Genomic DNA, 12,686 nt, shown 5'->3' on the forward strand with positions numbered 1-12,686 from the left:
GAAGTTGGTCTAGACCTAGCAGTGGCTTCTGCCTGGGACTTCACTGAGCTCCATGGTTGTTTGTTTTTGTTGTCGGGCTCTTCTTTGCTTGTCAACTTCACTCAGTGTTTTGGGTTGGTGGACTGCTGAAATGAAGCTGGAATGGTTATACTGGGAAGTCGTATGGCCTGGTGGTTAAATAATTTGGGCCCTGAAGTCACAACTGTGCTATTTACCATAGAATATAATTAGTACCTTTAAAATAGAATTAGTAATAGTAATGGCTTCATCTATATATCAGTAAGAAATGAATGAGTCAATACAGATAAAGCTTTTAAGAGCAGTGCCCTGCACACAATGAACACTGAGTTACTACAGTTCTGAATGTCGCCATGATGATGGTGGTTGAGGTTTTTCTCCCACTGCCTTGGTTTCTCTAGCAAAGAATAATGCAAGGTTTGGTCTCAGACAGCAGATTGTTATTGAGGCTTATGTGCAGATAGCTGATTACTATTTTAAGGCTTTTCTTCGTCTTGGGAACCACCTGAATTTTGAGATGCAAAAATGCCTTGACATTGTGGCATCAGAGATGGTGTAAGATGCTTAGCTTTTGTCCCCATGTCAGCAGCCTTTCTCCTCTTTTAACTTTTGTTCTGAGACTAGAACCAAATAGAAAAACTACCAAAAGGCCTTTATTTCTTGGCCAGTATGTATGCTGAGTCCCAGATTTCCAGTGATAAGTGAAATCATATTCTCTCATTTTGGTGCCAGAACTAATCAGTATGTCCATATATGTGTTGTTTTGTTTCCTTTCATGCTTTCTGTCCCCAAAACTAAGACCTGCAACAGTGAGAGGATCTTATTTACACTTCACCTGTAGGAACAGCCACACATCCTGTGATGTGGGGAGACTGCTTCCTGCTCTTATCAGAGCCCTGTCTTAGCTGCCGACCCAAATTCCAGGGCAGATAACCTCTTCTCTCCTCTTTTAAGAATTTCAGGCAGAGGGAGCAACAGGAGGAAGATCTTCAGGGGGGCATGAGCTTGGGTGGTTGAGGGGACAGCAGCCAGGCCGAGCCCATGTAACTGAGGAGGATGTGTGAGGAGCAGCCACAGGGACTCATGAGGGGAAGTGGAGAGCAGCGTTGGCTCCGCAAGGACTTTGGGTTTTATTCTGTGTAAAATGGGAAGACACTGGGAGCGTTAAGCAAAGGGGTGACATAATCTGGTACAGTAGATTCTAGAGATAAAAAGAGAACGTGTTCCCTTCTGCTCATTCTCAATATCTGTACAAAAATGCCCTTTGTGTGTGATAGCACACTGCAGAAGAGATCGTGTCTTGTTCTCAGTTGCCTCAGCCTTAGTAAATGTAATGCCAGGTTCACTGCCTGCCCTGAAGCACCAATGCCAGTCTTGGTTTGCGAGTTTGGAGGGCTCTGTTTCATTTGCATTAACTTGGTCATGGATTCATTCACTTACTTGTCCGCATCTTCAACGTGCCCCCTGGTGTCATGCCCTGTGCTGGGGAATAAGGAATCTTCTGTGAGTAAGTCAGAGACAGTCCCTTCTCTCTTAAAGCTTATGTCTTTGTGGAGACAGGTAATGAGAGAGCAAATTACATGTGGCGAGGGCTGTTCAGGAGAGCAGGGGGCATGTTGTGTCACTCGGTAGCCCGATCTAGAGTGGCTACTCCAGCAGCATGGCATTTAAGCTGAGATCTGGAGCTAACTCAGCAACAGCAGGGTTAAGTGTAGAAATATGAAGCACTGTTTGTTGAGGGGTGGGGGGGGGGTGCTTCTCACAACTTTGAGGAAAGGCCCGTCCAGTCGCAGTATGTAGATGGAAAGTTCTCAGGTATGATCATCTGTGCCTGTGCCTTTATTTTCACATTAGTTCTGCTTAAATAAGGATTTCTTTTTCTTCTCTTTTAATTTGTTCCCAGAGCCATCCTCAGTGTCTGTGGTGGGTATACCTTTTCCTGTTCAGCTTCCAGGTCATGGGAGATGGATTATAGTCAGTACAGGAGGAAGTTTGATTATCTATAGGTGGCTGCTAGACCAGAGGTGGACCGATGATGCCTGGCCTCACCACTCCCCCAGCTCATGGCCCCTGACACACATCTTGCCAAGGCATTCCCTCAGGATCCATCCATGTGGCCATCGCCCAGCATCTGAACTACATTAAGTTAAACATGAGACATTTACCTTACATTTTTACCATTCTGTATCATCTTGATAATAACTACATAATTACTTTGCCCAAAAGGCTACACGTTCCCACAAACGGTGTTTGAAAGATCTTCTTATCTTTTCATTCTAGGTGTAAGTCAGTGTCATGGTTGAAGATAATGTAACCTTTGGAGAGTTACCTGTGCTGTTATATTTTTTAGGCATGGTGGACATTGCCCGACAGACAGTTGAATTCCTCTATGAGGAGAACGGTGGAATCCCAAGAGACCTTTATCTTCCCACCATTGAAGACATTAAAGACGAAGCAAACAAGTTCACAATTGATAAAGTTCGAAAAGGTTTTGCTTTCTTCCTTACTTCATCTTCCTATGACATGAGAAGTTGAGTTTTCCCAGCATGAGTTTGAGCCAAGCAGCTGCCGGCTGTCCGAGAGTGACTTGCCTTACTCTGAGTGACGTGACCTCTTCCAAGCTCTCCTGAGTGAGGCCCTAGAGTTTCCTGGTAGGGCACAAGTAGAAGCTTGTCTGGCCTCTGGTGACCTCTTGTACATTCCCAGAATTCACTAGCATGAGCAGGGTGAGACAGGGCCCTTGTACAGAGAGAGAAGTGGGGCATGGGTGGAGGATTCCAGGCAGGCCCAACTGGCTAAGTGCTGACTGCTGAACTAATAGACTGATTATGTGGAAGTACTGTGCTTTTTAGAATTTTAATTGAATGTGTTTATCTTTTGATTAAAAATCTATCACATATTTTTAGGAAATGAAATTACAAAGCACAAAAAAGAAAATTTAAAACCACTCATTATTATTGGACCTTCACAAAAATACCAGAACATCATAGAATATTTATTTTCTATATATATTTAATATGTATTTTCTGTAATATTTAATATATGTGTATTAAATATGTATTTTCCATGGCACATCAGATATATTTTCATATATTTTCATTTCTTTTTTTAAGGTATAAGTCACCCTTTTAAAGTATACAGTTCTGCAGTTCTACATATATTCTCAAGCTGTGAACCATCAAATTGTTGCCTCTAATTCCAGAACATTTCATTCCCTGCAAAAGAAATCCTGTGCCCTCACCACTCTCCATTTCTTCTTCCTTTAGCTCTTGGCAACCATGAATCTACTTCATGTCTCTCTATATAGATTTACCTATTCTGGACATTTCATATAAGTAGAATCATATAACATGGTCTTTTGTGTCTGGCCTCTTTCACATATCGTAATTCTTCAAGATTCATTCACATTTGAGTATCTGTCAGTACTTCATTCATTTTTATGACAAAATAATATTCTACTCTATGGATAATCCCCCACTTTGTTTATCCATTCATCAATTGATGGGCACTTCTGGCTATTATGAATAATGTTACTTTGAACATTTGTGTATGGTTATTGCATGTGTTGTCATTTCTCTTGGGTATATATTGTAGGAGTAGAATTAGTGGGTCATGGTAACTTTGTTTTACTTTTTGAGGAACTTCCAGAATATTTTCCAAAGTGATTGCACCATTTTTACATTCCCATCAGCAATGTATAAGGATTCCAGTTTCTCCATATCCTTGTCAGCACTTACTATTGTCTATCTTATTTATTATAGCATCCTAGTGAGTGTGAAGTGGTTTCTCATTGCAGCTTTGACTTGCATTTTCCTAATTACTAATAATGTTGAACATCTTTTCATGTGCATCTTTTCATTTTTCTTTGGAGAAATATTTATTCATATCCTTTGCCCATTAAATAATTGGCTTGTCTTTTTATTATTGAACTGTGAGAGTTCTTACAACTTTTTGTTTTATTATCTTCCAGACTGAACTGTGTTCCTTTTTGGCTGTAGCTAAACTGAGAGTATTGCTAAGTGCCGTAAGCTATTTTAGGTCCCAGAATGGAGTCCCAAGATGATAATGGTACTTGCTCCTGAACAACCTTCTCCCTCTGCCCTCCTCAGGTCTCACAGTAGTAACCCGCTCTCCGGACAGCAATAATGTAGCCAGCAGTACTGTTGGGACTGCTCTGCCAAAATTTGCCATCCGAGGGATGCTGAAAACCTTTGGGCTTCATGGAGTCGTCTTAGATGTTGATTCAGTGAGTGAACAGCCTTTCATATACATGGAACCTTTCATGCCCAGACTCCAGGCACCTTAAATAGTGATTTTACAGATGGATTGCTCTTCAGTAGGGATGAAAAAATCAAGCTAAGTGCTGTCATGCCAAATGACTTGCCTGGGGTTTTCTCCTGGGCCCATTTTCTGCCTCTGCCATTGCTTACTGACAGCCATATTCAGGCTGACCCTCAATCCCATCTGCCTACGTCCCCAGGGAAAATTCTCCCTGTGTCCTTGATTGAATGGATGATCTGTCATTGTCATGATTGTTACAGACACAAATCAAAGGAATAATTTTGTGATTTTGATCACATTGTCTCCTTGGTTCTCTCAGCCTCAGTTTCCCTATGTGTAAAATCAGTTTAGTAAACTAGGTCAGTAGTTTTCTTCTCCATTTTGCAGAGCTCTCACGGGGCTTAGCAAGAACTGGGGGCAGGGTGGAGGTGAAGGAACAGAAGAGTGGGTGGGGGCAAAGCCAGACCTTGCTTTTGAAAACGGGTCCTGCTTGAAAGCCATGACCACATGAAGGTTGCATGCACGTGCTTGCATTTAAGAAGTTTCCTGTGCAAAAAAACCTTGGTGAAATAATACATAGTTCAAGCCTAAGAGTCTCTGATAAAGAAGCCACATAGGTAAGCACTGATACCTATCTAGACAGAGATGCAGATGATGTTAGGTACCATGAATGCTTTGAAACAGAAAGTTTTACACCTTTAACCTACTCCATTTGATCAGAATTTAATTTTAACAATTAAGATTTTAAGAGGGGCGGTTGACTTGTAGTTTACTAAGGTGAACTCTCAAGTAGAAAGTTCTATCAGTAATACTACTCATCTCCCACTACCTCTGATACAGACAATCTGGTTCTGGTTACCAGAAAGCGTGTAACTGACAATATTTTTCAACAATGGAAATGCGTGAAAGTAAAAATCAAGAAAACAGAAATTTTGTTAAAGTAATAATTCTGTTGATTCTTAAGTAGTTTGATTCCCTTGGTCTTAATAATAATCCCTAAATAAAAATTACATCGATGGTAAATCCATAATGCCTATGCATGAGCTTGGTTTTTATTTTCCCAGCAGTAAAAAGGAGCCATCAGACAGAATCTTTGCCATTACAAAATTAACATAAAAACAGTGAACATAAATTTTACCTGGCAACAATGTGTGTTGAACTATTACTGAAGTATAACACTATTCTCTTTAGATCTCTAACTCATGATTACACTGGAGTTCTTTTTTTATTTATTGTACCAATTAAAATTTGCCAACTGGTATGAAAAAACTGAACATGCCATCAGTACTAACCAGATGTCTTTGAAGTTTTAGATTCAATCAGTTACATGTAACCATTTATCGTCTTAAAACTTTTATATAATACATATATAATATATATATAAATCTTAAAAGTTGGGGAAAAGTTCAGTACTCACGAGCAAATAGACATTCCCTTTTACTATTGCAGGTAAATGAGTTGGTGCAGGTAGAAACATACCTCCGAAGTGAAGGTGTGCTGGTCCGATACTGGTATCCTATCGATATGTTGGAAAGGCCCCCAGCAGGCTACCGAAGAACTGCTGCCAATGGGCTGGTCACCCTGGACAATACCAACCTGCAAATTCACAGGTAGAGTTGAGCCCTTCTTTCTAGCGAGTCACAGAAATCCACTTCCGTGTTTTATCGCATGTGCCATTCATTGTTCACAAAAAGGCTTTTCCTTCAAACCAGAGGGAGAGTGAGAGAAAGGGCGAGAGGGAAGGCAGTTAGTAAAGATAACAGCAAATCGCAGGAGTGGGCAGAAAAGTTGCGGGATCCAATATCACCTGGCCTGTGCCATAGGTGCTCTGCTCTGAGTTGCAGGGATTGAGGGTGGCTGGAGATTTGAAGAGTATGGAAAAGGTATAAAGAGTAAAAGTAAGTTGAGAAGAGACAACTAGGAGGGTATCCAGGTGCTGTGTGAGCAGCCAGCTCACTTCTCTGTTAAGCTGCCCAGGCGGTCCTCGAGTGCCTGCTTTGTGCCTAGCACTGTATGGCAGTCTTTAAGGGAATGAGTGCCTGCCGTAGAGAGTTAAAACCTAAATGTCTGGGAAAATTCCCTCACCTACACTGTGAATTGTCTCTTTTGGTCTTAAAAATTCTTGCAACAGTTCAGAGGAAAATATTTTAATAAATGGAGTTCTCTGATAGCAGTTTTCATAAACAATTTTTCATGCTATCCATCCACTAGCGTCAGGATTTCTCATTATCTTGTCAATTTTGAGTGTATCTCCTGCTGAGCTCTTTCACTGGAACTCCAGATACACATATCCAGCTACCCCCTTGCCATCTCCACCCGGCTGTTGCAGTATCTTCTTTGCATTCAATTTGACCATCAAATTCGCAAGCCTCAGATAGGCCTCACTTGGCATTAGCCTCCCTTAAAAAGGTAAAGGATGGAAGCATGGCATGCCACAGGGCAATGGCATGCATATTTCCTCAGCAGGAGTTGTCATTGTCATCCACACACAAGTTCAGGGGCTGTTCTCCGACCTCGCCTACCCACCCACCTAGGTGACCATCCAGGTTGTGAGGGCCTTGCTTCACATGGCAGTGTTCACGTGGTCTCTGGGCAGTCCCATGGCCCACATAGAAGCCAGCAGCTTTTGTAACAACAACTCCACAGACATAGCTTCCTGGGGTCCTAGCAAAAGGCATGCCAGGTAACAAACAAGAGTCACCCTACTCCTATTCTGGGAAGCCCTGAAGCCTTGGCTTCCTGCTGAGAATGTTCTTTCAGTCCTCCAGTCCCGCTGCAGCTTGCCAGTCCAGGGTCATTTTGACAGTAAGCATTGTGCCTGGTGATATTGCTGAGGTTCTGCTTTTGTCAGATTGTCAGAAGAATGGAGCTGAAAGAGGTTAGCCCAAGTCCTTTATTACATAGACTAGGACAGGGTCTTGTTGACCTTTAACTCCCAGATAATTGAATAGGCACCTAAAGCGTAGCACATGCTGCAGAATCTGGATTTTCCTTCACAGTCCTCCTCCACCTGCCTTCCCACATCAGTAAGGGCGCCGCAGGTCAGCCTCCTCCCTCATGATCTCATTTACCTTGTCGGCAAGTCCGATCGAGTCTTCCTCCAAAATGTAGCCCCGACCTGTGTGCTTCTCTCCATCTGCCCCCACCACCCCAGTCCAGGCCTCAGCTTGCTGTCCTCACAGCAGCCAAAGTGATTCAGAAGCATGAATCAGAGCATTCATTTCCTCATCCAATTCAAACCATCCCATGGCTTTCCATTTCCCCTGGAGTAGAATTCAGACCCTCGCCTGGCTCATGAAACCCCTTGTGCACCTCAGCCTCTGCTTCTGCAGTGGACTCTCAGCAGTGCCGGCCTTCCTGTCCCCCTCACGCACCAAGCATTACCTCCTATGTGGCTCCGTGTATGCTGTTCCCTCTCCCCAGAGTGCTTTGCCCAAAACTTTGTGGGGAGGGCTCTCATTCTTGTCATTCAGATCTCAGTGAACATGTCACCTTTCCCATAAGGCCTTGCATCACCATCTCATCTAAAGTAAGCATGCAGTCCCACATTGTCATTACTCTGTATTTTACTTCACTTCCAGGTCCAAATATTTTTGTTTGTTATCTTTTTTGGAAAATGTGTGTATTGCATGTTTCCTCCTAGAATGTAAGCTTCCTAAAAGCAGAGACTCTGATTCTTTGCTGGAGCCCCTAGTGCCAAATCTGGGCCCTGGCTCATGTTGTAGACTCGGCATATTTGTTGAGAAGGATCCCCAAACATATGTGCTTGAATATCAACATGATACTATCAAAAGCTTCTAAAGGTTTATTAATAAGTCTTTCAGTCATCTTTTTAGTAAATGTCTCTGATACATGAAACCTATTGCCTATTGACAAGTGACAAGCAACCGATAGAAAAGGCAAGAAAGCATTTTTGTAGAGTTACAATCCAGCTACAGATGTAGGATGTTTATTCTCAGTATGAATGTGGTGATCTCAGTACTGAGAGAAACATGAAACATGCCCCACAGATTCATTTGGTCAGTAAGGTGACCGGGTTTCTGGTCCTGTACCGAGTTCATCACAGGTCTGCTTGGTTAAAGCGCTCATCTGGGTTTGTGAGAGAACTTTGAAACGCAGAGGTGCAGAGGGCTCATCAGCCCTTGAGAGGCACCAGCAGCTTGGAGGATCAAAGCAGGGGCTGCAGCTGGGCCCCAGGTAATCTCATTCCAGCTCCGTCCCGGCAGCTTCAGCCCTTGAGTTCCGAGGAGAAAGCTGTGGGGAGGTTGTGGGGGCTTCCACTTTCATAGCCAGACCTCATCTGGTCTGCTGCCCTGACCCTTGTGAGTGGCCTCCCGAGGAGGGAGGCAGCAGGTGCATGGGCTTGTTTCCCAAACCAGAGATGAGGAAGAGACCTACTACAATGCAGCAGTTCAGCTGTTTCTGTTTTAGTTTAGGTTCATGTAGCTGGGCACACTCGCCAGGTGATATAGTCGGGCAGCTGTTTCCCTCATCGCTGTTACACAGGGACAAGCTATATAGATGGAATCATGATACGTGGCCCTTTGTGTCTGTCTTTTTGCACTTAGCATCATGTTTTACAGGTTTATCCACATTGTAGTGTGTGTCCTTTTTATGGCTGAATCATACTCCACTGTGTAGATTTACCATTCCTCAGTTGATGGACATTTGGGTTGGTCCCACATTTTGGCTACTGTGAATAATGCTGCTGTGAACACACATGTAAGTTTTTGTGTGAACATATATTTTCATTTCCTTTTCCACAGTGAGTTCTGAGTTGAGAAAATCCAAACATAATTAAACATGGCTGTTTGTTTAAAGCACAAGTGACTAACTGCCAGAAGAGAGGCCTGAGACATGGTCCTGTCCCTCAGAAGCCTGCTGCCCAGCGCCGCACAGGGGGCCGGTGTGTCCTGCTCAGCACCACCTGCCTTTCCCTTGCAGGGAGCTGCTCCGCTGTGAGGCCGCGCTGGCCAGGCTGTACTGCCGGACGGCCCTGCTCAACATCTTCGCCCCCAAGCTGCCGCACTTATTCACCCGCCTCTTCCACATCCCTGCCATCCGGGACATCACCCTGGAGCACCTGCAGCTGCTGTCCAATCAGCTTCTTGCGCCTCCTCTCCCAGGTAAGCACTGGCCTTGCTGCTGTCACTGCCCAAGTCAGCAGCAGGGCAGAGCAGCCCTGACAGGGAGCCGGGCCCAGGCAGAGTCATGCTCAGGGCCCTCACTGTCCATAGGGGGGGAAGAGACACTTGCACACTGCGCCTTTAGGCCAGTGCAGATGAATTGCCGTGCAGAGCCACCATCGGCTCAGTGGTGCGTCCTCCTCCTTTGAACAATGTAAGCATATTATGTGATACATTTAGTCATTTACCTATTATATGTCCATTGAGTTTTCCAAACTAATGGTGGAACAAGGGAAATTTAGTATTATTTACAAAATCTAGTCACTATACTGTTGCCACATTCTATCCTGCCTTGTTAAGAAAGGAAAATGTTCTGTTGGCACCTCCACAGCAGGCCTCACTGGCGTGTGATCAGTAGTTTCCATGGGCCAACTTGTGTGTATCCTCTAACCTCATGGCCCTTGGGGTGAGGACTGATGCTGTATGTTTGCCCCCAGTGAATGCTAAGTGACAAGTCTGTTTAGCCCCGTCCAAGACTGAGGTCCCTTTCTGTCTTCCTCTGGCACCTCAGCCTCCAGACTGCTCCCCAGGACCCCCCAAAACTAAAGGGAAGCAAGAGGTGGCAGGGCAGGTGGCACTGTAAGCTAGAGGGCACCTCACAGCCGGCAGGGGCGGGTCCCAGCCAGTGTAAGCGTGAGCTACACTGGCTGTCTCAGCGCCTGGGCTCTGCTGGCCCACTCCAAGAACTTAGAGGCTCCAGGGCATACCTGGAAAGCTTTCATGTGTTTGTGGAAGAAGCTTTGCCATAATGACCTAATACTGCTTTACACATTCCACTCTGAGCCTCCTTAGTGGTTCCTTGGTACAGTTTGGGGTGGGCCAGGGCTACCAGACAGGACAGGCTCTGGGAAGCCCAGAATCTAAGCAGCTCCACTTCTGTTTAATAGACCTGGGTGTCCACTTAAGTTTTGTTGCTTAAAAGAAGGCAAAAATTTAGACCACTTTTCTCCTGAGTCCCTGTGCATATACCCTCACAAATATGCAGGGTCTGATTGGTAATAATGTCTGTTACCCAAGATCTGCCCCAGCTAACCCATCCTGGTCATGGGGCAGGTTGTCCATTGTTATGTGGGATCTCACAGCCCAAGGCTGCTGTGCCTCTGCGAGCCTGTTTTCTTGCCTGTCCCCAGATGGCACCATCAGCTCCAGCTCGATACTCCTGGCACAGTCTCTGCAGCACTGTGTCCATTCCCAGAACTGCTCGGCCACAGACCTCTTCTACCAGGGCAGCTCCCAGACAGCGAGAGAGTGGCTCAGTGTGGCCATCACACGGACGCTACACCAGGGCGAGGAGAGTCTTTTGGAGCTGACAAAACAGATCTGCTCTTTCCTGCAGGTATAAGTCTAAATAAATCTCTGATGTCCCTGAACTGGGGTTACAGCCTTGAACTGAAAGTCTTACTGGCTTGCTAAAAATGATACTTTCTTCCCTAAGCCTGCCTCCCCATTGGTCTCCTTTTCATTGAGCTCTCCCTCCTTGTCCTATCTGCGGTGTGCTTCTTCCCAGGGGGCTTGCTTGTCCCCCTGAACCTAGGACAGCGTATGCCTTGCCTCTGCCCTTCCCCTGGGAGCAGGGAGGTAAAATGCTGTCCTGTTTAGCCTCTGGCTCTCCTTGTTAAATCATCTCTTTGCAGACAGCACCAGAGCAGTTCCCGTCCGAAGAGTTCCCAATTTCGGAGTCCAAAGTGAACATGGATGTGAATTTCCCTGGGGCAGCTTTTGTCGTTGTGTCTTGCAAAGAAAGTCAGTCTGGATTCCGCAAAGAGTAAGTTGCTGTTCTCCAGAGGATGGTGACAGGGAGAGAAAAGTAAGATGGGGAAATGGACAGAAGAAAAACTTGAATTGTTTTGATACTTTTATGCCATATTTGAAAATAGTTTACAATTCTTCCCATATTTCTGCATTTGGAGATTACTCTTTATAAAGATGACCACCTAAAATGTGGTGGAAATCCTACGTGTGTTGGGTTTTCACTCACCCCCTTCTCCTGACGAGCACCTGTGGGCCCCTGGCGTGCATGGCTGGACTCTCCTCACGCTCACCCCCCTCCCCAGCTCTTCTCTGTACAAGGCGCCCTGGGCGCGCGTGCTCGTGTATGGACTTGGCCATAAAGTGAAGCGAAACGGCCAGCTAAACCTCATCGAGGCTGTCTGTTACCCCCGGGATGCATCTCCAGCCAACACTGGGCTCACGCCACCTCCTACCACCAACCAGTACCCTTCTGTGATCCTCTCCACAGACAAGGTCCACATCAAACTGGGTGAGTCTCCCACACTCATGGTATTATAAGCACTTGAAGGTGTTCCTTCTTTCCTTCTTTTTGAAGGGATTTTAGAAACAATTTTGTGAGGATTTTGTACCTTGCTGTGTCCTGGTTTCCTATCTATAAAGAGCAGGACTGCTTGGGGCAGTAAACTGTAGAGGAAATAGATTAAGAGAGCCCCCTCTCCTGCCTGGGGAAGGCCCAGCTGATGCCGCCTGCCCAGGCTACAGCAGGGCCTTCCCCTCTCACAGCTTGTGTTGGGGTGCATGCTGGAATGGCCTAGACAGGGCAGTCTCCTCATTTAGCTGCAACAATCCCAGTTGCCTTTCCTCAGGTTCTTGTTAAAACCAAGTTCTTTTGGTTGTGCTAGGGCACCCTGGGATGCAGGCCACAGGAGTCTGCTCCCCCCCGCCCCCACCCACGTGGTACACAGCCCGGCACTGGGTGGAGAGGCCCAGCTAGTCTTACCTTCCCAGCACTCTCTGTTAAGCCTCCGTGGTTTTAGACGTAGACGAGGGCTGCGTTTGCAAATCCTGACGCTGTTGCTGACTGTCAGTGTATACCGGGCCAGCTGACGCTGTTTCTGAGTAAACACACAGAGGTTTGTTTGTTTGGTCACAGACTCCCTCTGTGCTTTCTTGGCTTGTTTGACAAGAAAGACAGACGCATGTTTGCTAGAGACAATTCTGAAATATATTTGAACTTTCAGGCAAAAATCAGGCCTTGGCTTCTCCATAGTCCCTGTCCTGTAGACACTGCATCTTTAGGGAATGAAATGAAAAGAGGTTTCTGAAGTGATTTGGGTATTGCTAAACCACTTTATGATCTTTTTGTTAGGGTCTATTTTTTCATTCATTCTATATTTCAATGGCTAGTTACCTACACTAGCTGTTTTTTAAACTGTAGAATAAAAAAGCAAGCTGTCTTACCATTCCCTG

The 12,686-nt window shown here is 45.3% G+C and overlaps 1 protein-coding gene across 5 annotated transcripts in view; it reads left to right on the plus strand.

Moving 5' to 3' along the window:
- The window catches only part of HECTD4 (HECT domain E3 ubiquitin protein ligase 4), a 177,916-nt gene that overhangs the window by 140,286 nt on the left and 24,944 nt on the right, over window positions 1-12,686 (plus strand). For all 5 annotated transcript variants that reach the window (XM_036929526.2, XM_036929522.2, XM_036929524.2 and 2 more), the window contains exons 53-59: window positions 2,369-2,506; window positions 4,128-4,264; window positions 5,749-5,909; window positions 9,244-9,425; window positions 10,616-10,821; window positions 11,120-11,250; window positions 11,540-11,745. In XM_036929526.2, coding sequence (XP_036785421.2) covers window positions 2,369-2,506; window positions 4,128-4,264; window positions 5,749-5,909; window positions 9,244-9,425; window positions 10,616-10,821; window positions 11,120-11,250; window positions 11,540-11,745 — 1,161 coding nt within the window. The remainder of the gene's footprint in view (window positions 1-2,368; window positions 2,507-4,127; window positions 4,265-5,748; window positions 5,910-9,243; window positions 9,426-10,615; window positions 10,822-11,119; window positions 11,251-11,539; window positions 11,746-12,686) is intronic.

This window comes from Manis pentadactyla, chromosome 14 (genome assembly GCF_030020395.1).
Source record: "Manis pentadactyla isolate mManPen7 chromosome 14, mManPen7.hap1, whole genome shotgun sequence".
Taxonomy (NCBI): Eukaryota; Metazoa; Chordata; class Mammalia; order Pholidota; family Manidae; genus Manis; species Manis pentadactyla.